Source organism: Rhinoraja longicauda, chromosome 3, assembly GCF_053455715.1.
Source record: "Rhinoraja longicauda isolate Sanriku21f chromosome 3, sRhiLon1.1, whole genome shotgun sequence".
NCBI lineage: Eukaryota > Metazoa > Chordata > Chondrichthyes > Rajiformes > Arhynchobatidae > Rhinoraja > Rhinoraja longicauda.
In genome coordinates, this window is record NC_135955.1 from 55,600,550 (window position 1) to 55,627,755 (window position 27,206).

Genomic DNA, 27,206 nt, shown 5'->3' on the forward strand with positions numbered 1-27,206 from the left:
TATAAAAATTGCACCGTAGCGAACCCAGAGCCGTAGTCTGCTGAACCTATACTAATGCTACAACGTACCCAGAGCCGTAGTCTGCTGAACCTATACTAATGCTACAACGTACCCAGAGCCGTAGTCTGCTGTACTTATCTATGAACCTCACACCGTAGCGAACCCAGAGCCCTAGTCTGCTGAACCTATACGAGTGCCTGAACGTATCCAGAACCGTAGTCTGAGCAGACTCACCCTTCCTTTCAATTTTACCTACACGGACTGCAATAATCAGACTAATGTGTAGTGATTCCTCTTACCGTAAGTTGTCTTTTTAGGGATCTCAACAGGGAACAAGATCAATCTCGGACGAGGGATCACGGTGTTCCGATAGTGCACGTTACTCCCTTCGAGGTCCCGGTCAGACCGCAGCCGCTTACTCAGTCGTCGGAGATGGTCCCAGCGAGATCCTGCCGACTACGCCAATGTTAACGTTCGCTGTAAGACAACAGTACACATTAGTCAGGAGTAGATATTTTATTACGCATGCGGGAGTGAGAGAGCCACTATCATACTGCTCGCATACTGACAGTCCCTCGTCAGCCCACTCACTTACAGAGCATTTTAGCAGCATATTTATACACCACGAAAGGTGCCTTGCATGTCATCACGAGTTCAGTTTCCCAAGACCAACGGCCTTACAGATGGTCAGTAGATTGGGTGACCATTACCTAATACAATCGGTCCTGCATGTAGTCACAAGATCGGTTACTTACATAATCATCATTATACCCTGTTTAGATGTGGCCGTCTTAAGATATCCCCCCCCCCCCCCCGTGTCAATTCCCTTTTTTGATATCAGTTCCTTATCCGTTGTCCAGCTGTTATACCTTTGTGGTCATCGGTGCCTCTTTGTTAGCCAATAGTTAGCACACGAGATAAGCCTTGCAAGCTTTTGCGGTAAACGGTCTAATTATGACATGTCTCGACCCTTAGCTCTATCGCCACGTATGCATTAACTCTTGGATCCCCTTACACCTTTACAAGAGGACATCTTTGGAATCAAGGGTTATCCTCTAAAGAGAGGTCTGCAGAGTTTAGATAAATGAAGAGTACAAATGATTATGGTGTCTGACAGGATAGATGCAGGGATGATGTTTCCCCTGACTCGTGTCTGAAACCGCTTCAGACTGAAAAGTGGTCTCGATTCAGGATTATCATAGAGTGATGCAGTGTGGAAACAGGCCATTTGGCCCACACCGGCCAACATGTCCCAGCTACACCAGTCCCACCTGCCCGAGTTTAGTCCATATTCCTCCAAACCCGTCCGATCCATGTACCTGTCTACCTGGTTCTTAAATGTTGGGATAGTCGCTGCCTCAACTACCTCCTCTGTCAGCTTGTTCCATACACCCACCACCCTTTGTGTGATTGTGATGAGAAAAATGTTCTCAACCCAGAGGAGATGAATCTTTGAAATAGTCTTCATGGATGGATGGTGGATACTCAGTCACTGAGTATAGTCACAACAGACTTTTACGTATGTGGGGTTGGCGCAGCAAAGTGAAACTGAGATAAATGTTCAGCCATAGTTTATTGAAGGACAGAGCAGGCATGGGAGGACAAATCACCTGCTACTGCTTCGATAACAACATAAAGTATCCAGTCCCTTAATTCTGCATCGCAGCTCTGTACCTCTCAATTTGATAGCCCAAGATGTTACTTACACTAAGTAGCAGTCAGTTGAACTGACTAGTTTCCATGGAAAAAACTGGCCGCATGTAAGCATGATCTGGTCCAATAAATGAAAGATCTACAGTGTGTTGAAGGAAAATTGTACATATGGTTTACATTTAAAACAGTATTTTATTATGGATTTGAACAACATTGGCCAATTTTTCTCTGCGTAAAAATGTCTTGCTCTCGGTTAATTTGTTTGCTGGTCCCATCTCTTCGTTGAATTTTGGTCGAATTCATTTTCAGAATCCTCGTATTTCAAAACAAACATTCAAACCGAGAATATCTGGGAAGTATTTTAGAACAAAATGCGAGTTAATGTGGTTAAATAATTTCATCTATTTTACAGTCATTCAGTGAATATATTCAATGCAGATTGGCAGTAGTTCAGTTACTCAGTGACCCAGATAACCCTTGGTCTTTGCAAAGACAATTAAATTCTGGGTGGGTGTAATCATCAACCTTATTTTTCCTGGAGGAATTGAGTATTTCCAGGTGCAATCTAACAACATGTGTATAAAGGTTATGTCGGTCCTTACTGAGCAATGACAGGATTTTGTATGACAGCCAGCCTGCTGACATTCACTTCTGAAGTTCATGGGTGAATAATGATGAACTGGACAAGATGGCTGGTGGAGCCATTAGGTGAAGAAAAACCTGCAAAAGTGGAAACAAAATGCTGAAATAATTATCAAGACTTCATCGTCCATTTGGATTAATCTGTCAAAGAACAAAATATGTTTTCAAAGAGGTGGCCTGAATTGCCTCCACATATGGGCTCAGATGTCTTTGAGGCTGACTTCTTGTCCTTGCTGTAAACCGTGAGAGAGAAAATTAGAAATCCATGTTTACCACTGATAAACTTTTGGTAATCTATGCGTTTAAAAATAGATTAACGTGTAGCTATTAATGTTCCATCATGGCTTGCCCCAGTCACAGGCATTATAGTTTGCAAATTTATATGGAAACAATTATCCAATTCAGTTGCCTCAAAATTCATCTTTAGTTTATTTTATTATACTTTTTTTGTTCCAGGCATATAATTTTACTGAAAATAGCAACACCAGTCCATCAAGATCTGATGTTCAGCGGACAGGACCCATTATTGTGCCCACAGCAGAAGAGCTGTCTTCAAAAAGTAATACAATAAGAGCAAGTGTTAAAGACAATAATATTCCACAAAACCAGCAGATTCTACCGAATGTTTATCAAGGAGCTGGACAGGACCATAAACAAGTAACGCACATGGATCTGCAGAACACAGAGAAGAGCAAAAATAATGTTAACTATCAGTATTCCAAACAAAATGGACATACACCGACACAGTGCCTAAACAATGAAATTACAAAAGGTTTAGACAGTATGTCCCTACACTGTAATAATGCTTCTGAAGATGTTAAATGTTGGAAACCTGGGTGTGAGAGTGGAGTTGAGAATAAGCCCAGATATTTGACACTAGGAGAAACATGCAGCAAAACGTGTCAGCAGATCTCTGGTTGTGGAAAGTCTTTATTTGTTTCATCATTTGGTCAGCCTCCATCTTGGCAACAGGTTGGTACCCAGCTAGGTCAATTGTGCTGTACTGGCATTGACACTGATGCCGAGGATGAGTCCTCTTTAAGTTCTGAAGAACCAGGATTTTCAGACTTACCGGAACCAGGTGTCTTGCAACCACTTCATGACCCTGACCTTTATGTTGAAATTGTTAAAAAGACTAAATCAGTTCCCGAATATGGTGAAGTGGCTTATCCTGATTATTTTGGCCATATTCCACCTCCATTCAAGGAACCTCTCATAGAAAGACCCTACGGTGTTCAAAGGTGAGCATGCAAGTGATTGCTATCTGAAAGCATTACATTGAGAAGAGAAAGCACTACCAGAACTGAGAAAAATGATAAAGCAAAACATCTCAATGCGAAAGTTAGATTCATAAGTCTTTATACTGTAAGAGGGGAAGACTGAATTGGAAAGAATGTAAAGTATCCGTAAAATTACATTTTGCTAGATTTTTGGAGGAGTTAATTTGCTTGTATTTTCACATCGATCTGGAAGAATAGAAAATATTTTGAAATTGTGGCATCTTAACAGATTTTATATGATGTAATCCACAAAAATCTCTTGTAACTCTTTTGTACAATTTACAAAGAACAATTATTTTGAATTACTAATTTCACAATTTATAGATCATAGGAAGACAAATTATATTTTAGAATTATTATATTAGTTGTAATGTATAGAGAGATGTGTGAACAAATCTTTGGTGCTTACAAAAATTATAGTAGAAAACAATTTTTCGTTTACAGATCATAGGAAGGCAAAATATTTTAGAATTATTATATTTGGACCCTGTAGCATGGATCCAAAAAGAAAATTGTAATTCATTAAACTTTTATTTGTTAATTGCTGTGAACTGCTGTACTTATTTGTATGTATGATTAAGAAATGTCTAATAAGGGGCAAGGATATGTTTAAACCTCAAACCAAATCAATGAATTAGATTAATGAGATGCTTATGGAAAGACATGGTTGGTGTTGTTTGAATAGTTTACTTTCCCGACTGTATTTTAAGCTGTGAGTAGCCAATTAAAACAATACACCATTTTAAAAATACAAACTTAACATATATAAGCAAAAACCGCATTTATGGGCATTATTTTTTTCTACACAGAACAAAAATATTCCAAGATATTGAGAGACTAATTCATGCAAATGACATTATCGACAAAACTATATATGATCTTGATTGTCTCAGGTGAGTTATATAAAGATGGTCAGTTTTCAGCTTTTTAGCTGAATGTTCAACTTCGATGTTACTAATTCGATACTGTTTTATTCTCCTTTCTCACTTAGCTATCCTGTATCCGAAGACGGAGAAACGCTGAGGTTTAATTCGCAGTTTGAATCTGGAAATCTTCGAAAAGCAATTCAAATTAGAAAGTAAGGTTAATGAGATTTTTTGGGAGGGGGGCAGAAACCAATCCTTCCATTGATCTGGGTACCACCTGGGGGGACTTCAAATTAACGCACTTACTTTGAAAGAGTGGGGGAGGGGACGGTGCTAGACCAATGCAGGAGATGTTTGGGGGAGTTTTAAGGAGGTTGAGGGGGGTGGAGTGGGTGGTTGAGGGGGGATGTAGTGGGTAGTTGAGGGGGGATGTAGTGGGTGAAGGGTTGAGGGGGATGGAGTGTGAGGGGGGATAACGGGGGTTGAGGGGGGATGGATTGGGTGAGTGGGGGGAAGGGAAGGGTGCTCGGCCAATGCAGGAGAGGCTTTGGGTCCACGGCTCACTCTGGCTGCAGCACTGGTGGCACGGGGCTGAGGTGATTGGCTACCTCTCCCCTTCCCTGTCTCCCCCCCTTGTCCGCCCAAGGCCCCGGGGGACACTCCCCGCCCAGCAACTGGCTTTGTCAGTTGGAGAGGGTTGCCGGGCACGCAGGATCGTCAGTTGGGGGAGGGTTGCCCCAGGAAAGGCCCGCAGGAGAGATTAGGAACCAACTGCTCCACCTCAGTCTAGTACAGTATATTACTAAAACTCTCATCTTGTTTGCCCCGTTGTGCATGCGTTTCTTGTGCACTTTTTTCTTCCATTTTCTTCCACACAATAGCGTGACAACTTTAGGACCACCTTACTCACCATTGTCGTTTCATTCAAATTGGTCTTATATTTTTAAAGTTAGAGAGATTTTAAAGTTAAAAAAAATACCTTATTAAACCGATTGCTTGCCATGTTCAGCGTGTGACGTCACAATGGGACCCGCCCGAGTGAGGGCCGATGAGGGATGCGCAGTTGGGTCCCGTTCATCTAATACTTGCGTGTCGCCAACGGCTCCGCGCCTGCGCAGTTGAGTCCCGTTCATCTACTTGTCGTCCGAGTGGGAAGAGTTCAATTTAAAGTACTTACGTGCGCAGAATAAACGGGTCCGCGCCTGCGCAGTTGGGGCCCGTTGATGTTGAGGGGGGATGGGCTGGGTGTGTGGGGGGGAGGAGTGGGGTGGGGGGAGGGAATGGGGGAGGGAAGGTGGGGAGTGGGGGGGGAGAGTGTAGGAAGGGGGGAGTGGGGGAAGAGTGGGGGAGGGGAGGGTGCTAGACCAATGCAGGAGAGGCTTGGTGTCCACAGCTGCAGCGCTGGCGGCACGGGGGACGCTCCCTCTCCCCTTCCCTGTTCCCGCTCACCCGCCCATGACCCCGGGGGACATTCCCGCCTGGCAACGGGCTTCGTCATTTGGAGAGGGTTGCCGCGCCCGCAGGATCGTCTGTAGGGGGAGGGTTGCCCCAGGAGAGGCCCGCAGGAGAGATTTGAACCCAACGTATCCTTCTAATTCTTTCCTCTAATCCTTTCTTATCCATGCACCTGACTAATATCACGGTGTCTACTTTCTAGCCCAGTCCCCATTTCCTTTGATTCACATTAAGTACACATTCTGACTGCATTGTCACATTGTCAAATAAAGATTAATCAAACTGATTCCCTTCTTGTACGCTTAGTTTATTAAATTAAATTAAATAGATTTATTAAATCCTTGTTTGCTAGTTCTGATTGTAAAGTGAACCTACTGGCCACTTTGTGTCAGCTTCTCTGTAGTAATAAACAAGAAGTTAACAGTGACTATTTTTAAAACTTGTACTATATACACTCAACAAAAGTTGAGATAGCACCAAAAGATATTAAGGCAAATTCTAAAGCTGAGACCAAGGTATTATCAAGGGTAAGACTGGATAGGGTACGTGGCATAATTTGTGGGGCAACGATGAGGGAAAGTCAATATTTTAGAATAATAAAGTCATACAACATGGAAACAGGTCCTTTGGCTGAACTCCATGCCACCCAAGCTGTCCCATCCCAGCTAGTCCCATTTCCTCACATTTTGTCCATATCCTCAACCTTTCTCATCCATGTGTAAGAAAATAACTGCGGATGCTGGTACAAATCGAAGGTATTTATTCACAAAATGCTGGAGTAACTCAGCAGGTCAGGCAGCATCTCAGGAGAGAAGGAATCCATGTACCAGTTTATACAACTTTTAAATGTTGTATTGTACCATAATAAGTCAACGGCTTCGTCTGGCAACTCGTTCCATATGCCAACCATTATCTGAAAACAGTGCCGCTTGGGTTCCTATTATTCCCCTCTCAGCTTAAACCCATTTCATTCTAATTCTTGATTTCCCCTGTCCAGCGAAAAAGACTGTATTAACCCTCTCTATGCCACTCATGATTTTCAACATCTCTACAAGATCATCCCTCCATCTCCTGCACTTCAAGGAATAAAGTCCGACCCTGCCCAACCTCTTCTCTGCACTTTTTCCAGCTTAATGAGATTTTTCCTAGAGCAAGGTGATCAAACCTGAACACAATAAATACTCCGTAAACCTCACCGCTATTTCGTACAACCTTCAGCATTTAGTGTAACATAACACCCCAATTTCTCTATTTAGTTGCCTGTCTGATGAAGGCCAGTGTGCCAGAAGCTACCTTCACCACCCTATCTACCTACAATGCCATTTTTAGGAAACTATGTACTTGTGCTCCTAGATCCTTCCGCTCTAACATTTCCCAAGGCCCTTCAGTATCTACTATACTGCCTATTTTAGTGCCATCTGTAAACTTCTTAACCATGCCGTGTATATTCTCTTCCAAATTGTTGATATAGATAACAACAGCAAGTGCCCAACTGATGCACACCACTAGTCACAGGTCTTCAGTCTGAAAGGCAACCTTCCATCACCACCCTCTGCTTCATACTGTGAAACCAATTCTGTATCCAGTTGGCTAACTCTCCTAGATCCTATCCCATCTAACCTTCCAGAGCAAACTACCACGAATTACTTTATCATTGAGGCCTTACTGAAACCATATAGACTACAATTACGACCCTGATACTCATAAACCTCCTTAGTTACTTTTTCAAAATACTCAATCAAATTTGTGAGGTACGAAACCGTACTATTTCTAATCAATCCTTGTCTTTCCAAATGCATGTATATCTTTTCCCTCAGAATCCTCTCCAGTAATTTGCCTACCACAGATGTTAGGCTGACTGGTCTGTAATTACCAGTACTTTCTTTGCACCCTTCTTGAATAGAGACATCACATTATCCATCCTCCATTCTTCTGACACTCCATTATGGATAATGACAATTTATAAATCTCAGCCAATTCTCTAAAGTCAAATTTTTTTTTTAATGTGAAAATCCAGTTTTTATCTTTTTAGAGATGCTTGGGCGGACTTTCACAAAACAACACTGCCAATCCCTACAAGCTGATCATCCCCTTATTATTTCTCAGCTGCACCCCATATAGCCTCACCTGACTATCCCTCAGTAATATCACCTTGGACTGCTGCCATAATGTTCTCCTTAATCAGTAAAGCAACGCCCCACCCTCTCCTCTCTTAATCCCACCTCTATCTTGCTTGTAGCACCTGTAACCTGAAACATTAAATAGCCAGGTTTCTGTAATGGTTATGTCTCAGTCGCATGTACCTATCCACGCCCTGAGTTCATTGGCCTTACCCATTAGACCTCTTATTTTGAAATGTATGCAATTTAATCCAATCATCTTTCATAGTTTCCTGTCATGCTCCTGCTTGTTCTGTCTATAACATTTGCTGTCATTGACCTCTGTATCAAATTCCAGCTTCCCACCTGCTTCACTAATGCTTTAGATGCCATCCCCCTGCCATTCTAGTTTAAACCCTTTCTAGTAGCACTTGCAAATGTGTTCCCCTCCAGTTCAGGTGCAATCCATCCCTCCAGTACAAGCCAACTCTGACACAGAAGAGATCCCAATGGTCCAAAAATCTGAATTCCTGCCCCCTACATCACTCCTCAGCTATTCATACAACTGTCCTATCTTCCTATTCCCCCCCTCAGTAGCACATGGGAATTGGAGTAATCCAAAGATTATTGTCCTGCAGATTCTGCTTTTTAATCTTTTGTCTAAATCACACTGCAGTACCTCATCCCTTTTTTTCCTTTTCTACACCATTAGCGCAGTAATCCCTGTAAACCAACGCTTTCTTTTTAAATCTTTTAAATATTGGCTGTATCCTTGCGGCTGAAACCATACCAAACTCTTCCTTTAATATTTGCAGCTGAGGGACATGCTTGTGCTTATTTCTCCCCCATCTCCCCTCTCGCCTCTGATTGCTGCAGTGCCAAATTTTCTTTGATCTATCTCCAATGTAGATTTGCCATTGGTGAGATAAACCTTAATATTTAAATTCAAGATGGAGTACAAATATTTTAGGTTATACAGCGTTCAAAACTAAAATGCCGGTCCTTTGAAATTGCTACATGTGCCTCTGCCAAATCCTAATCATAGGGTTCTCCTTCATTTAATCCAGATACCTGTTCTTGCAAGCCCTAAGACCTTTGAATCCCATCTGCCCCCTTCCACCATTAACTCTTATCGCACCATTATCTCCACATCAATTCCTAATTCTTTCCATTGTGTGTGCAAACCATCCACCATTCATGTTTGACACTTGGCATCATACTCACTGAAACTCTTTCTTGAATCAAAGAATTCAACATATAAAAAGAGAGATCTGTATTACACAGTGACTTTTGTAGGTCAAGATATTCGTAAATACTTATCAGTAAAATATACTTTATATATATATATATATATATATATATATATATATATATAAAATATGCTTATACTCGCTGGAATTTAGAAGACTGAGGGGGGATCTTATTGAAACATATAAAATTCTTAAGGGGTTGGAGAGGCTAGATGCGGGAAGATTGTTCCCGATGTTGGGGAAGTCCAGAACCAGGGGTCACAGCTTAAGGATAAGGGGGATGTCTTTTAGGACCGAGATGAGAAAACATTTCTTCACACAGAGAGTGGTGAGTCTGTGGAATTCTCTGCCGCAGAAGGTAGTTGAGGCCAGTTCATTGGCTATATTTAAGAGGGAGTTAGATGTGGCCCTTATGGCTGAAGGGATCAGGGGGTATGGAGGGAAGGCAGGTACAGGTTACTGAGCTGGATGAATAGCCATGATCATATTGAATGGCGGTGCAGGCTCGAAGGGCCGAATGGCCTACCCCTGCACCTATTTTCTATGTTTCTATGAAGTATTTTTCCCAATTAATCTGGGAATTGGAAACAATGTGACAATCAATATAAAAGTGCTTTTTATAGTGAACATTTCATAATATAATACAATCAGGGCTGTTTGCAGTTTGGATTGACCTGAGGCAGGTCGTGGAATGACCACTCATGCTACCTACCTAGTGCATTTGCCATGAGGTTTCTTTTGAGGGCCAGTGTCAGGCTAGGTCAATGACTGAAGTGGGAGAAATTCTAGCATCTCCTGCTAAGAGCTGAACACACCATTGCTTCTTAAAGGATATGAAGTCAATGATAGTGACTCAGAATATTTTTGTGGGTCCAGGACGAATGCTGCTCTACAGTAAATCCTTACCCAAGTTATTTTAATGTGCTTGTTTTGTGATAAATATTACATCAGAAAACCAAGGTAGCATTGCTGCCTAAACCAACCAATCATAATGTCACGAGTCCAACAATAATTACAGTATGCGTTTCACAAGGGACAAATTATTTCTGGCAGGATTGCTTCATGAGCCAGCGTACATTTGATGGGCTGAAAAGGCCTCCTCCTATGTCATAAGGAAGTATGAAACAAAATACAGAAAAAAATCAAAGGTGCTATATAAAGGGCAGTTGAGATGCTATGTGCCCATTTCGCCATATTGGTAGTTTCTCCCCCTTGCTGTTTTTATGTTGCCTGAAGCTTACTAGGCACATTTATTCAATTGCCTTTGTCTTTTCTAGGCTTGAATACGATCTGATTCTTAATTCTGATATAAACAGCAATCATCACCACCAATGGTTTTACTTTGAAGTGAGTGGAATGAGGAATGCTATTGCTTATCGATTCAATATTATCAACTGTGAAAAGTCTAATAGTCAATTTAATTATGGTAAGATATTACATTTACCTTTAAGTATTGGTTGCTTATTATTTTCTATCAAGCCAAAGCATAGACAGTAAATTCGAACAATATTCTTTTTTTTCCTCGCACCAGTCATTGTCTGTGTAGAAGAGGTGATTAAATACCCTTGTGGTGAAAAGTGAACAAGCAATTTCTTAAGGGCCTGTCCCAGTTACGCGGTTTTTAAGGCGACTGCCGGCGACTGTCAAAGTTGTAGCAATCGCCGAAATTTTCTATTACCCTACGACAATGACCACGACAATGCCGAGTCAGGTCGATACAAGTTACTTTTTTTGTGAAACTAGCACCTGGCTAAGAGATTACACCGTCTTCGGAGACATCGCAAAATTCCCACGCTTACCTGACCGTCAAACTGTCGCCTCCAATCTACCTGTCAAATGTCCTGACGGTAAATAAATTGGTTAAACAAAACCATCTTCTGGTATCTTCAAATGCTTTTTCTTAATTTAATATTACGTGCTTCTAAATGCATCTGCGACAACCTAGCAAACCTGGAGACAGCATGCGACAGCGCCCGCAATAAGCTACGATACCTGGCGACAAGCCAGCTGTCGCCGAGAAATTTCTATCTGGAATTTTTTTCCGCGATGCGCCAAGATCCGCTACGATTCATTGAAGACTCCTCACGATCATGCCCGCGACACCCTGGCGAACGTTCGGCGACAGCTTAGTTGCAAGCAGTCGCCTTAAAATCGTCTAAGTGGGACAGGCCCTTTAATCACTGTATAATTGCCATACTTGGGACGGATTTTTGCAATTCCTATTTTAAGCTCACTTATTTTTCATTTGAGATTAAACAGCAGTTATACATTCTTGGGGCCTATCATTTGATAATTTGAAAATCAGTTGTGGAGAGGGTGGATGGTGAGAAGTGTGCGAAGTATTGGAGACAACAAACTGTTATCCCATAACTTAATGAAGTGCTCTAATATAGGAATATTATCAGAAAAAAATCATACTGAAGCGATAAGGAGGAATAGATAACTAAGATAGAGGTTTTAAAACTCTTTGAGACAAAAAGAGTTTGAATCTCTGGAAATGAATGTACAGTTGTTGTAACATGCTCAATAGCAGACATTTAACATGTAAATGCTTAATAGTAGATATTTGGTTGGAGGTGTGGAGAAGATTACAAAGGGCAGAAGAAGCAGGAAATGGGATTTGAAAGAAAAGAGAATTTAAAATTTAAAAAAATTGCTGGCAATACTGAGCAGGTCAGATTTGGTTTTGAGGTTGATGAACATCCATAAGAACTAGGAAACATTAGAAATTGCACATTTTAAATTGCATAAAAAGAAGAGAGTGAGGAGAACAGCCTGTGATAGGGTCAAGATCAAGAGAGGTAAATGGCATAAAGGTTGGTGAGGCTGACTGAGTATGGGTGATAGAGCACCATGAATCACATCAGGTCTATCTGGAGGAATCTTAGGTGATGAATGAGAAGGAGAAATGGAGTGCTGGCACTGACGGATACAAAATATTGGAGATCTAAATTAAAAAGAAACCCCCTACCAGGTCTGGCAGCATATATGGAAAGGGAGGAAATGAATTAATATTACAAGATGATGACACTAAATTACAAAACTATTCCTGCTGCTGCTGCCTGCCACAGAGAAAGTTATCATTAGGATTCCCCTACATCCAGTAGTCAAATGGCTGCTCCCCAATCAGTGTGGCTTCTAAATGTTTAGAAATGAAATGAAAATACCTTAAACCTAGACTTAAAACAGGTGCTAAAAATCCATAAAAGCACAAGAGGGAAAATGTGAACCCGATGGTTCTGCACCTAAATGTTAAGTTGTAGAAAATATCTGTCGCATTTGGTAGAAAAAAAGAAAATGATTACATGGACTCTGTTTAAAATTATGTTTATATATATATTATATTTAAAATGTCCATTGTTCAAAGACTATAATCTGCAATATAATTAGTTTTTGTGAATTTCTAAATGTAAATTAATGACCAAAAACATATTTATTTAAATATGTCAATTCAATTTGGGTTTTTTTTAAAGAAAAAGTAACTTCTATCATTTTTACAACCTATTATTTCACATTTGGACATAAGATGTATGTTCATATTTTCATCATATATATTTCATATATTATCAGTGGTTGTTATTTCATATAGCTAAAGTGACTGACGAATTAGAATATCATCAGCTTCCATTTTTAGTTTATTGCCTGACTTTAAATGAGCTAGAATAGCTATTATCTGTCATCTCAAATGTATGAGACAACTTTCAGTAATGTCATGTTTATGTAAGATGTTAAACCATTTTTCTCAGCACTCAGCGATAGTTAAATCATTACTAGTTTTCTAATTCTAGCTTAACTCTTTTATTTGTCTTTGTGTGGATAGTAATGCCAAATGCTATATAAAGGTATTCAACAAATTGTCACAACATTTATAGCCTTTCTGAATGATTTTGTTTATTAGAAATGCCTTACAAGTAATTGTTTTGAAACGGTTGATCTCAAAGTCCTTTTTTGGGAGGGAGGGGGTTCCAAACAGAAGAATAGCTATTTTACAATTGTTCTCAAAGTGTAATTCTCACTCCATTTATAACCGCAGAAAAGTAAACATGCCAGGTTTTATAAAGCTTGTAGGACCCAGTGTTTTCATACAAAGACATCGTTGTCAACTTCACAGCAACTTGATTTTTTTTTTTTTTTACTTTATTTTTATTATTTTTTTTTTTACATACATACAAACACAAACTAAACAAACATAGGAGATGCATATTGAATGTAAATACCCTTACTTTAAGTTCCCAAAAACGGAAGAGACTCGAGTCCCGGCATTGCCTGTATTAATAATGACCATCTTTTATCAAACATGTCTGTTGTCAACTGTAACCTTGCTGTGATTTTTTCCATTATATACACATTTTTTACCCTATCTCTCCATTGCATTATGCTTGGAGGCTGTGGTTTCAACCACGAAGTTGTTATCGTCTTCTTTGCTATCAGCAGCAGGATTGTCAGTAAATGTTTCGAACTCTTATCTGTCATACTGTCAGGAATTATACCCAAAATGTAAAGTGCTGGTTCCAGAGGGAAGTTAATGCCCATAATCTGTTTAATTTCCTTTTGAATATTCTTCTGCAATATTTTGTTTATTAGAAATGCCTTACAAGTAATTGTTTTGAAACGGTTGATCTCAAAGTCCTTTTTTGGGAGGGAGGGGGTTCCAAACAGAAGAATAGCTATTTTACAATTGTTCTCAAAGTGTAATTCTCACTCCATTTATAACCGCAGAAAAGTAAACATGCCAGGTTTTATAAAGCTTGTAGGACCCAGTGTTTTCATACAAAGACATCGTTGTCAACTTCACAGCAACTTGATTTTTAATATCTATTGTATTTATTGAATCAGACAAATGGGCATATACTATAATATGTAGTCAAATTCATGCTTGTTACATTGTCATGCATTTACCAATTCAAGCTTGTCACAACAAAATTCTGTACCTAAGGCAGTGTCTTATAAGGCCTGTTCTAGACCTTTAATTTCTGACTTGCATCTAGCAGTGCATTTAAAAAGTAATATCGTTGTCCCATATTTTTCATGTAGCATTAAGCAATCTATCTATATTATATTACTAAAACTCTCTGTCCATGTGTATGTGTGTTTGTGCGCACCATAACTTTGGTGCTCCGCACAGCCAAAATGGTACACCGTAGCGTCACAATTTTTCCACCACCTTACTCGCCATTATCCTGGGCATAATCTCTAACAACTCTCATTCAAATTGAAGGTACATTTTTAAAGCTACAGACATTTTAAAGGTTAAAAATTCACTTTCTAACCCATTTCCTGAAAGTTCTCAGCGTATGACGTCACAATCTCCCACGTTCGTCTTCATTTGCTCCTCACTCGCCAAACCAACATGGCCGCAGGCAGCGCTGCCGCCCTCCCGCGCTCAGTCGTTCCCTCGCTCCCTCGCACATTGCCTCTCGCCCGGCCCCGGGGAGACTCGCATGTCAGCAGTCAGCGTTGAACGCACGGGCACTTGTAAGTGCCTTTCGCTGCCAGTGGCTACACGGAGGGGAGTGGGCGTGGCGGGCGAGTGAGTGGATGGGAGGGGAGGGGGGGTGGGGGGAGGAGAGAGTGCGGGTGGGGGTCGGGGAGAGTGGGGGTGGGGGAAAGAGAATGGGGTGGGGGGGAAGGGGGACAGTGGGGGGCAGGAGAGGGCGGGGAGGGGAGGGAGGTGGGGGGGAGGAGGAGGGGGGAATAGGGGTGAGATGGGGGGAATGGGCGTGGAGGCAGGGCTGGGGGTGGGGGCAGGGGAGGGTAAAGTTGGAGTGGGCTAGGGGGGATGGAGTGGGTGATTGGGGAGAGGAGGGGGCATAAGGGGGATTGAGTGCGGGGGGGGGGGAATTGAGGGTGCTACACCAATACAGGAGAGACTTTGGGTCCAGGGCTCACCCTCTCAGTCACACCCTCTCCCCTTTCCTGCCCCCCCCCCTACGAGAAATGGACCCAACTGATCCACTTGGTCTAGTGTTAGTATAAAATTGTCGAATTCCTGGTTAAAATCACTCTTGTGTCATGAATAAAATGAAGGAAGTTCAACATAACCTCCCTGCTTTTATGCTCTTTATGAAGCGTTACAAACTCAGCCCTCAATGTATCTTGCTAATTTCAAATGCACTTACCACACTCAGGTTTAACTATGTTCCTGCACACCATTCAGAACTGTGCCACTTAAACAATATTGACACTTGATCTTTCTTCAAAGCTGTCTCACTTCACACTTCTCTCGATTAAATTTCATCTACCACTTGCTTCAATCTATAAGTATCCTATTCACGGCTTGCCATACCTTCAAGATCTGTGTCGTCTGCAAATTTTGAAATTTTACCTTGCGCAACCCATATCCAAGTTATTAATATGTTTCTTTTAACTGATATCTTATTACTAGTCCTTGGGAACCATCCTCCAGAAGGAAAAGCAGTTGTTTACAACTCTTCCTTCTATACTTGAGCCACTTCCATGTCCATCCACCTTTATTCCCTGGTCTTAAATTTTGCTGGCTAGCTTTTCAATCTGCTCAGTTATCACATAAAAAGCTGGATAGTTAAACACAATTTGCCCTTCACAAATCTGTCAGACTCTCCTTTATTTACTCAAGGTTTTCCACTTTTTCCCTGATTGTTGTTTCTTAGAACTTGCCCACCATCAAATTACTGACCAGTTTATAGTTACAGGCTTTTTGATCAAGGGTGTCACAGTTGTTGTTGGGTGGCACTTCCCTACATCTAGGTAGGAATGAAAGAGAATGGCAAGTCCTTCTGCAATTTCCACCGCACTTCTTTCAGCAACCAAGGAACACTTTCTGCAATTTCCACAACACTTCCTTCAGTACCCAATAAAAGAATTGCCAGCCGATCTAGTACCTTCCCCCTTATTATGTTTCATGCTATCTCTGATCATAACTGTATTCCAATCTGCCGAGATCTTGGCAAGGTTTGGTTCTTTGGTGAAAACCAATACAAAGTGCTCAAAGTGCTGTTTACAGGCCGATGCAACACTACTGATTCAATTTTTATGTTAATTGCCTTTCTACACTGTCTTATTTTTGTTTTTGCCTTGCCTCTTGGCTAATTTATAGATTATTTGAGTTGTTCATTTGACAAGTGTCATTCATATCACCTGCTTCTTATTCTTTGCCATCACCTGAACTCTGATTTTCTGTCCTGTAACTTCTATCTTTATGGGAATGTAATTAGTCTGTACTTGAAACATCCCTTTAAGGTCAACTATTCCATTTTACCTTCCAGTATTTGGTTTCCACTTCATCCTGGCTACTCATTCAATTTCTACTCTAGATTGCTTCTTACCCATGCCCATTACCAATCGTATGTTATGATGTTCCCTAAGTATTTCCCACTAACATTTGTACTCGTTTTCCTTCTCATTCCTTAGAACCAGATCCAGCGTCTTTATTGCTGGGCCAAAAACCCTCTGTTCATGGAGGCTGCCCTGAACGCAATTCGGAAATGTCTCCCCTTGATGGTTCTCTTACTGTTAATACAAAATCCAATGGAGTAGAAAGTCTAGGAAGACGTTGCATCTTTCAAGTACAAGAAATGCACGGAAGGGCAATGCAATTTATACTTGACTTTATATTTTTATTCTTAAGTACACTAGAATCACATACCCTTGCAATTTTCTTTTGAAAGGTATGCATCCCATAATGTATTCCGTCCAAGAAGCTATGCTTGGAAGACCACAGTGGGTTCGAACTGGAACAGATATCTGTTATTACAAGTAAGCATTGTGTTTATATATTGGTGCATTAATATATTTATTTGTTATTCCTATTTATTCAGTTCATTGTGCATAAAAACACTGAAATTTATTATTGTCACCATGAAATTATTGTTTTTTAAAGAAGATACAATGTTTATAAATTTAGTTTCATCTTGCCTTACTCACAGATATGAAGTCATGTATTTTATCTGCTGTTTAATAGAGTCGTAGAGTCATACAGAATGGAAACGGGCTCTAAACCTTTTCTATCCATATACCTGACCAAACTTCTTTTAAATGTTGTTTTTGTACCTGCCTTAAATACCTGCGCTGGCAGCTTGTCCCATATACCCACCATCCTCTGTGTGAAAAAGTTGCCCTTCAGGTTCCAATTAAATCTTTCTCCTTTCATCTTAAACCTATGTTCTCGGGTTCTTGATTCACTTACACTAGGTAAAAGACTCTGTGTGTTCACCCTATCTATTCTCGTGATCTTCTGCACCTCTAGAAAATCACCTCAGTCTCCTGCACTCCAAGGATTAAAGTCCTAGCTTTCCCAACTTCTCAATATATCTCAAGTCCTGGCAACATCCTTGTAAATCTTCTTGAAATTCTTCCTGCTTAATGACATTCTTCCTACAACAGGGTGGCCAAAACTAAACACAATAATTGAAGTGTGGCCTCACCAATGTATTAATTCCCTGATTGATGAAGGCCATGTACCAAAAACCGCCTTTACCAATCTGTCTACCTGTGGTGTAGGAAAATAACTGCAGATGCTGGTATAAATCGAAGGTATCACAAAATGCTGGAGTAACTCAGCAGGTCAGGCAGCATCTCAGGAGAGAAGGAATGGGTGACGTTTCGGGTCGAGACCCTTCTTCAGACTGATGTCAGGGGGGCAGGACAAAGAACCTACCTGTACCTGTGACATCAGATTCAGGACACTATGTACCTGCACTACTAGATCTATCTGCTTTACAAAAATTGCCAGGGCATTCATTGTGAAGGTCCTGCCCTGGTTTGACTTCATAAAATGCAAGGCCATGCACTTATCTGCATTAAACTCCGTCAACCATTCCTCTGCCCAATTGTCCAGCTGATCAAGATCCTGCTGTAACTTTAGGTAATCATCGTTGATGTCCACAGTACCACCCACTTTAATGTCATCTGCAAACTTACTAATCATGCCTTGTAATAGACAATAGACAATAGGTGCAGGAGGAGGCTATTCGGCCTTTCGAGCCAGCACCGCCATTCATTGTGATCATAGACAATAGACAATAGACAATAGGTGCAGGAGTAGGCCATTCAGCCCTTCGAGCCAGCACCGCCATTCAATGTGATCATGGCTGATCATTCTCAATCAGTACCACGTTCCTGCCTTCTCCCCATACTCCCTGACTCCGCTATCCTTAATAGCTCTATCTAGCTCTCTCTTGAATGCATTCCGAGAATTGGCCTCCACTGCCTTCTGAGGCAGAGAATTCCACAGATTCACAACTCTCTGACTGAAAAGGTTTTTCCTCATCTCCGTTCTAAATGGCCTACCCCTTATTCTTAAACTGTGGCCCCTTGTTCTGGACTCCCCCAACATTGGGAACATGTTTCCTGCCTCTAACGTGTCTAACCGCTTAATAATCTTATACGTTTCGATAAGATCTCCTCTCATCCTTATTCAACATATGACAATCCCGCCATTCCGGGAATTAACCTAGTAAACCAACGCTACACACCCTCAATATCAAGAATATCCTTCCTCAAATTTGGAGACCAAAACTGCACACAGTACTCCAGGTGCGGTCTCACTAGGGCCCTGTACTGCAGAAGGACCTCTTTGCTCCTATATTCAACTCCTCTTGTTATGAAGGCCAACATTCCATTGTCTTTCTTCACTGCCTGCTGTACCTGCATGCTTCCTTTCAGTGACTGATGCACTAGGACACCCAGATCTCATTGTACGTCCCCTTTTCCTAACTTGACACCATTCATAGACTGTCTTCATAGAGCAATGGACGAAAGGTTCGCTCGTTTTGCACGACACTGACGCTAGGTTTGGGTTCCTTCTCGATATCGAGGGACTGTTACGGTGCCGACAGAAACAACCTAAAGAAGAAGTGCGAAAATTTGGGCGTATTGTACAGCTCTGATGTTGATGGACAGCAGTTATATGAAGAAATTTTGGATTGCAGAATGTTGCTATCAAGGCGGACCAACATCAAAATTTTAAGACCTGAGCTTCACGAATTTATTGTTCAGTATGGAGATGAGAGTGTGTTCCCCAGTCTTCGCTTGCTATTCAGATAATGCTCACCATCACCGTTTCCATCGCCAGCTGTGACAGATCATTCAGCAAGTTAAAACTAATACTTTTGTATTTGAGAACCTCCATGGGTCAAGGCAGACTCTGTGATCTCGCTCTGCTGAGTGTAGAAAGAAGAAACTGAAAAAATTTACTTTGATCACATCATAAACCAATTTGCATCAGTGAAAGCAAGGAAGCTGCAGTTATAATTTTCGTGTAGTGCCATAATTTGTTCATTAAAAGATTAACGAGCTTGACGTATTTTTGAGCTGATATTATGGTAAAGTTATCTAAAAGATGGGTGTCAGATGCTTGGACAGGGGCACAATTTCAGTGCTTGTCATAGGCGTTATTTTTCGTAGTTGGGGGAGAGTTGCCGGGCCCGCAGGAGAGGTTTGGACCCAATGGGGGTTGCTGGGCCCGCAGGAGGGGTCTGGACCCAACGGGGGTTGCCGGGCCCACAAGGGAGGTTTGGGCCCAACGGGTGGACGCCTGGCTAGTACATCATAAATTGTTTGTAGTTTGTATTTACCAATGTAGCACAATTAGTTATATTTGCTTGTATTTAACAGCTTCTTCTTCAGGTGTATTCTTAACATTCAATGCATTGGTAATGATAGAGAAAGTACATTTATTAATTCTGTACAATTTATCCGGCTTTTCCTATACTCCACATTCTTGTAACTTGAATACACATATATATGGGCTGAAATTCCAATGCTGCTTTAGATTCATTATTGAGCAAATATTCCTTATACCATCAAAGGCAGGCATAAAAGATTCTGTGATTTTTGAAGAGCGGAAAGATTTAATCCCTGTGCTCCAGCCAGATATTTTTCTTGTAGTTAACTGATTATCTGACTGTTACCACGTTGACATTTGTTAACCTCATTGTGTGAAAATTGGCTGTAGCATTTTCTTGATTATAAGTGACTTTACTTCACAGAGTTAGTTGTAAATTCTTTGCATCATCTTGAAGCTGTGGAATGTGCAATAGCAACACAAGTTGTCATTCTTTCAATTACTTGGGAATTGTCTCTCTAAATTTATTACGAATGTTTACACTCTTCCACTGTAGTGTCCAGCTGCATAGGATGCAGAGGATATTTACAAGGACATTGTCAGGATTGAAAAGTTTTGGGTATTGGTTAACCTGGATTGTTGTCTTTGGTACAGAGAAGGTTAAAGAAAGCTTTCCTTTAAAGACAAAACACCAGCATGTTTCTATATTATTTCTAAATTCCTTAGCCAATTTATAAAATAAGCATACATTTATTTTCAAGATAAACAAGCAGGAAAGGTCAACTTTTACTGGTTTCACAAAGCAGAGGGAACACCTAAAGGAGCAAGTGGTTCATTTACGACAAGGTGTTAATCAGGAAATTGAAGCTACATACAAATTAGATTTCAACCTGGTACATCTAAGTTGATTATCTGATCCATTTCAATTGAAGCAGCCAAGGTAAATAATGGCTTGTCCTCCTAAAATGATATCAATGACCTAGCTATCTGCAATCAATATACTGAAAATAGCAAATTATGAACTGAAATATTTAAACATCATTATTCCTTTCCTTTATAGGAATCATTTTTCCAGAAGTTCAATTGCAGCTGGGGGTCTGAAAGGAAAATCATATTTCACTCTGACATTTACAATGACTTTTAGTCATAAGGATGATGTGTGTTATTTTGCTTATCACTATCCATATACGTACTCTACCTTGCAGGTAATGTACACAAAATACTGAGTAGGAATAACAAATTTGAAACTGGATTATGCTTGCACGTTCTATCGTGTGTGGTGGTTAAACACTGTTGTCTTCAAAATATTATTTCTGTTTTAAGAAGCAAGATGTTGAGAGTGTATTTTTAGTTTTGTATTGATTTGCACGTAGACATTTTGAAATGTACTTGTTTATTGTCTAAGTGTAGGAAAATAACTGCAGATGCTGGTACAAATCGAAGGTATTTATTCACAAAATGCTGCCTGACCTGCTGAGTTACTCCAGCGTTTTGTGAATAAATACCTTGTTGTCTAAGATCATTTAAGATTTTCAGATTCTGAGATTTGGATTATTGTGTAACAAACAAAGAAAGAAGAACAACCTTTGGCCCCTCAAGCCTACTCTGACATTCAATAATATCACAATTGAACTAATCTTTGGTGCTCTGCTCCACTTTCTCATTCTGTTTCTGATTCCCCGTCACCCATGTCAGTCTCAGTCTTCCATATAATTATTTACACCCATGAATAAGAAGTAGTCTCAAGAAGGGTCTCGACCTGAAACATCACCCATTCCTTCTCTCCAGAGATGCTGCCTGTCCCGCTGAGTTACTCCTGCATTTTGTGTCTATCTTTGGTTTATACCCATGATCTTGGCACATAGAATTTAAGAGATTCACAATCTTCTCAAGGAAGGATTCCCTCTTCATTGCCATTTTGAAAGGTTGACTCATCTTATCACTGGACTCCTTCACAAGGAGAAAAAATTCACAGCCACTGGGTCACTCAAAATCCTATGCTTCAAGAACTCCCATATTCTTCTAAACTCTAGAAAGCATGCGTCACAAGTAGATTTGATACCTTTTCAGTTTTCAGTATTTTTCATGTAATTAGTGTCAATACATAAATCAGTATTTATGTTGAAGAATGGAAAGGGAAACAGAAGCAAATGGAGCAAGCTATTCAAGATAGCTGTACAACCTGTTCAACATCTTTTTTTTGTAGAAAACTGTAATTATTACATCTATACACAGTCTGTCCGATGTGCACAAGGTCAGCACTAAGAATTGAACATTCAGAATATAAAAATAATGTAAATGGGTTAAATAACTCTTAAGATTTTGTTCCTCCCTTTTTAAGATGCATATACAAAAATTGGAGGCACTACATGATCCTCAGCAGATTTATTTTCGAAGTGATTCAATCTGTGAGACATTGGGAGGGAACCCTTGCCCTGTACTGACCATTACATCCATGCCGGAGTCCAAGTCCTGGGAGAACCTACACCAGTTCAGTAAGTAATAGGTATATCAATCTCAAATTCATCTTGACAGTTCATTTTCTTTTACTGTGAATGCATTTTGAATTTGATCTCGTCACTTGTCTTATTATTTTAAGTAAATGTATGGGAAGATCCACTCACTGGTACTATTTGGTATCTCACTCAAGTGCCAATTTTGAATATGAAACCCTGTCAGTGTTTGGTGATAGATTCCTTAAATTGATGTGGCCAAGTCCAGCTCTGTTACCTCTTTAGCATTTGCATATTCCAGCAATGATTATTGCAAAAACAATGAATGATAATGGGATTAATGCTTCTCTCCTTCAATGTATGCCCATTTGAGGACCTCTGATCTTGCCATCTTAGATCAACTAACTGAGTATATACAGGGTGGCACAGTGGCAAAGCTAGCAGAGCTGCCACCTCACAACTGCAGCCTCAAATCTCCAGTGACCTGGGGTCAACCCGATCTATGTTTGCACATTCTCCCTGCGACCATGTGGGCTTCCTCCCAAATCCCATAGACATTGAGTTGACCGGATAATGAGCCACTAATTTGCTCTTGATATGCAGATAGACTGATAGAATCTGGGGAGAGTTTATGGGAACATGAGAAGAATAAAATGGGTTAAAGTAGGATTAAGGGTGGTTGCTTGAAGTTTAGCATGGACTTACTGGGCAAAAGGCCTGTTTCCATACCGTCTCTCAGATCAGGGCTGAGTTATAGGTTCTTTATAGTGGTGGATTTACTGGCATTGCCAACCCTATATTACTAGCCGTAACCATAGCCCCTCATTGCATCTATCCATATACTAAAACTCTCATTTGTTTGTTTGTTTGTTCCTGAACTACAGCCAAAACGGTACCCGATAGCGCAACAATTTTAGGCCCACCTTACTCACCCTTGTCCCTTTGGTGCGAATGAAAGAAGTTGCATTAAAATCGATTTTATATTTTTTAAGTTATTCACATTTTAAAGTTTAAATCTATTTCCTAGGGAAGGAGGGAGGGAGGGAGGGGGTGGAGGGAGGATAAGGGGGGTTGAGGGGGATGGAGTGGGGGGAGGGCAAGGGAGGGAGGGGAAAAGGGGTATAAGAGGGGGAGGGTGGAGGGGAGGGGAGGGTGCTGCACTAATGCAGGAGAGGTTTGGGCCCAACGGGTCCACTTGGTCTAGTTAAAAAATAAAGCCAAATTCAGGCCTATAATGATTTTTATATGTATCGTCCATTCATAATAGGTGGGTCTCCACTTCTCTGTCAACACACTATTCTTTAGGCAAGACAAAGAATGGGATATTCGTAATGAACTCAGTATTCAGGAGAAGTTCAGGGTACTTGTCTTTACCCTGACTTCAAGGGGCCAAATGCAAATAAGGACTTATCGTATAGTTGTATTGAACCATGCAACATGGTTCCTATCCTCCAGCTCTGCCTCAGTAAATTACTCTCTCAATGATATAATTGGGTTAAGTAGATTAGGAATTATTTTAAAAGAAAAAAAAAATGTTTTCGTAACAAGTATTATTTTTTTAAATAAGCTTATTGACAAGGCTATGTTTTACTTGCATTATCAACCATTTTATCAAATGATCAAAAAGATTAAACAAAAAGCCTCTGCAGACTGATCACCTCTAAAGTGGGATGAGGATATAATTATACTGGATAATGACCAGTTTCCAATTTACTAGTACCCTGCTTTACTGTCAAGTGCTTGCAAAGGTAAAGCTTCCAGAAAAATATTATTGGTACTACTGTTATGTTCTGACTTTTCATTGTGGAACATATTGCTGTAATGGTTTCTGGCCCACCTCAAATTTTCCCTAAATGCAGGCTCGAAGGGCCGAATGGCCTACTCCTGCACCTATTTTCTATTTTCTCTGATCGTTAATCAAGGCTACCGAGGGAAGCTGAATGTTTTGTAGAGGCCCTTTTTTTGTCTTAAGTCATGCTATATGATTATAGATCAGTAAAGCTGTGTTTCAAATATATAATGTACATTAATTTCTATTTTTGCAGGAAATCGGCCTTACATTTTCTTAACATCTCGTGTCCATCCTGGAGAAAGCAACTCCAGCTGGGTGATGAAAGGAACTTTGGAATTTTTAATGAGCAATAATTTGACAGCTCAGAGTTTGAGGGACTCGTATATTTTTAAAATAGTTCCTATGCTGAACCCAGATGGAGTCATTAATGGAAGGTGAGATAATCTTTTCTATATATTAAGTTTAGAATATTACTGGTTGATGGTTAAATTGGGGTTAATCATCTTGATGAAATATGTTCCTAATATTTCCTTTTTCTATTATTTAGAATTCTGTTGGTAATTTTCTGTCATATTCCCTTCTCTAATCACCTCTCTAAGCTCCCAGTTTATTTGTTTGAAATCACACAAATGTGTCACGTGTGTAGATAATGATGAACTGGGAAAGCTCTTGAAGATAAAATGTGAAAATCCTTATCAGGACAGGCTGCATTGTGAGTCGGGAAATAGAGCTAACATTTCAGGTCTGAAGTTTTTCTGATGAACCTGAACTGTTCTTCAGCCTGAACTGTTAGTTCTGTTTCTCTTCTCACAGATGAGCCTGGCCAAGTGATCATCAGAGACAGAAGAACCCAGATTAAAAAGCAGGCATTGTATTTGTCTTTGCTTAGACAATAAGTAAACATTCCAAAAATACAGGAAACCAAAGTTTTTAAGGAAGCTCCTGGACTGGGATAAAAAAACTTCACCTGTGGAAAGAGAAACAGGGTTAATGTTTCAGGTTGAAAATTGTTTAGCATTAATGTTAAACAACTGCACATGACCTAAGTATTTCTACCTATTTATTTTGGATTTCTGTTTTCTTTCTTCTTTTTTTCTGGCTATCATAGCTTACATTCTGGGATTCTAAAAGAAAACATAAGAAATAGAGACAGGAGCAGGGTATTCCACCCTTCATCCTGCTTTGCCATTAAATCATGGCTGATTTAGTACCTCAGCATTACTTTATTGCTTTCTGCTTCCTTACTATCTAAAAATCTATTGTTCACTGTCTTGAATATATTCATGGATTAACCTTCTGCAACTTTCTTGAATGGGGAATTCCAAAGGTTCACTAGTCATCTCTTCCTAAGTAGCTGATTCCGTACCTTGGGACTGTGAACTCCCAGCCAGTGAAAACATCATCCCTATGTCTACCCTGTCAAGCCCCTTAAGAATTTTGCACTTGCATTAGGAACGTGGAACCTTTACTCAAGCAAGTGGAGGGATAATGCAGGGGTCTTTTATATCAAGAAAGAATTGAGAGATTAAGGTAAGCACTGGATGTTAGATTGCTGAGTAAACTTCCGAAGACTGTTCTGAAATATTTATCCAGTAAACAATGGATGTTGGAGTTGAGAAGAAAGATGTTGGAGGGTTATTAAGCCTCCCCTTTTTCCAGCTTTCCTCTCTCTCTCCACCACCCCCAAATCACCCACACCCCATCCAACCCCCCCCCCACAAAAAACTATGTTGTGCCTTTCCAAAAGCCTCCGCAATGCCACAATTGTATCTGCCTCCACCGCTATCCCTGGCGTACGTTCCAGGCCCCCACCACTCTCTGTAAAAAAAAAACTTCCCCGCACATCTCCAATAAACTTTCTCCCTCCTACGATTTACAAGCATGTTGTCAGGACTAGAGGGACTGAGCTATAGGGAGTTTGAGTAGGCTGGGTCTCTATTCCTTGGAGCTCAGGAGGATGAGGGGTGATCTTATAGAGGTGTATAAAATCATGAGGAAAAATCGGGTAGATGCACAGAATCTCTTGCCCAGAGTAGGGGAATCAAGGACCAGAGGACATAGGTTCAAGGTGAAAGGGAAAAGATTTAATAGGAATCTGAGGGGTAACTTTTTCACACAAGGGATGGTGGGTGCTTGGAACAATCTGCCAGGGGAGGTAGTTGAGGCTGGGACTATCCCAACATTTAAGTTACAGTTAGACAGGTACATGGATAAGGCATGTTTGGAGGGATATGGACCAAACATGGGCAGGTGGGACCAGTGTAGCTGGGACATGTTGGCCGGTGTAGGCAAATTGGGCCGAATGGCCTGTTTCCACACTGTATCACTCTATGACTCTATGACTCCTACCTTATAGCTATGCTCTCTAGTTTGGACATATCCACTCTGGGGAAAAAAGTTCTGACTGCCCTATCTATGCCTCTCATAATTTTATATACTTCTCTCAAGTAACCTCCAACCTCAACCTCCAACCATATGATTATATGTGGGATTGAGGTTAATATTTATGTCAATATGTTCCATATTTTTCTTGTAGAATCAGCAAAATACTTAATGCAGATCAGAGGTGAAAAGATGAATACTAAACCTAAGAAGGAATAGTTGCTGAAAAGTATTTTCATACTTCTGTTTATTTTTGTAGCCATCGCTGCTCACTAAGTGGAGAAGATCTCAACCGTCAATGGTTAACCCCTCACGCTGAACTTCATCCAACGATTTACCATACCAAGGGCTTGCTGCAGTACCTTGCCAGTATACAACATACCCCCCTGGTATGTAGCCAAGGAACACGATAGAATTCTATAAATGCAGTCGGAAACAATATTGGATTTGCCTTATTTCAAATCTTAAGTGCATCAAGAAAAAAAAACCTATTGGTGGGGTAAATGAAACTGTGTAGCACCACCATTTAAGCACACAACTTCTGCATTGTTTTTAATTGTTGGTACAAAGTCAGAAAGCTCCCTTTTTGTTTTTGCTGTGAATCACTCATTTGTGTGCATTTTCACACAGAGTTTTAAATGGAGCATTTGTTTCCCGGTTAAAGTTTTTTTTTAAATAACATCTTACAACATTTATTGGAAATTCAGTCTTGATATGCCTTTCCCTGCCATGATTTTCATACTGTTACATCTCAGGTGTAATCCATAATGTTCTTTAATGCCAATACTTTT

At 40.5% G+C, this 27,206-nt stretch overlaps 1 protein-coding gene across 6 annotated transcripts in view; it reads left to right on the plus strand.

Annotated features, from left to right (window-relative positions):
- agtpbp1 (ATP/GTP binding carboxypeptidase 1) overlaps positions 1-27,206 on the plus strand; it is a 175,177-nt gene that overhangs the window by 109,347 nt on the left and 38,624 nt on the right. For all 6 annotated transcript variants that reach the window (XM_078396172.1, XM_078396169.1, XM_078396170.1 and 3 more), the window contains 9 exons: positions 2,752-3,536; positions 4,385-4,468; positions 4,567-4,653; positions 10,523-10,671; positions 16,892-16,979; positions 20,849-20,993; positions 22,130-22,283; positions 24,287-24,467; positions 26,675-26,804. In XM_078396172.1, the coding sequence (XP_078252298.1) occupies positions 2,752-3,536; positions 4,385-4,468; positions 4,567-4,653; positions 10,523-10,671; positions 16,892-16,979; positions 20,849-20,993; positions 22,130-22,283; positions 24,287-24,467; positions 26,675-26,804 (1,803 nt within the window). The remainder of the gene's footprint in view (positions 1-2,751; positions 3,537-4,384; positions 4,469-4,566; positions 4,654-10,522; positions 10,672-16,891; positions 16,980-20,848; positions 20,994-22,129; positions 22,284-24,286; positions 24,468-26,674; positions 26,805-27,206) is intronic.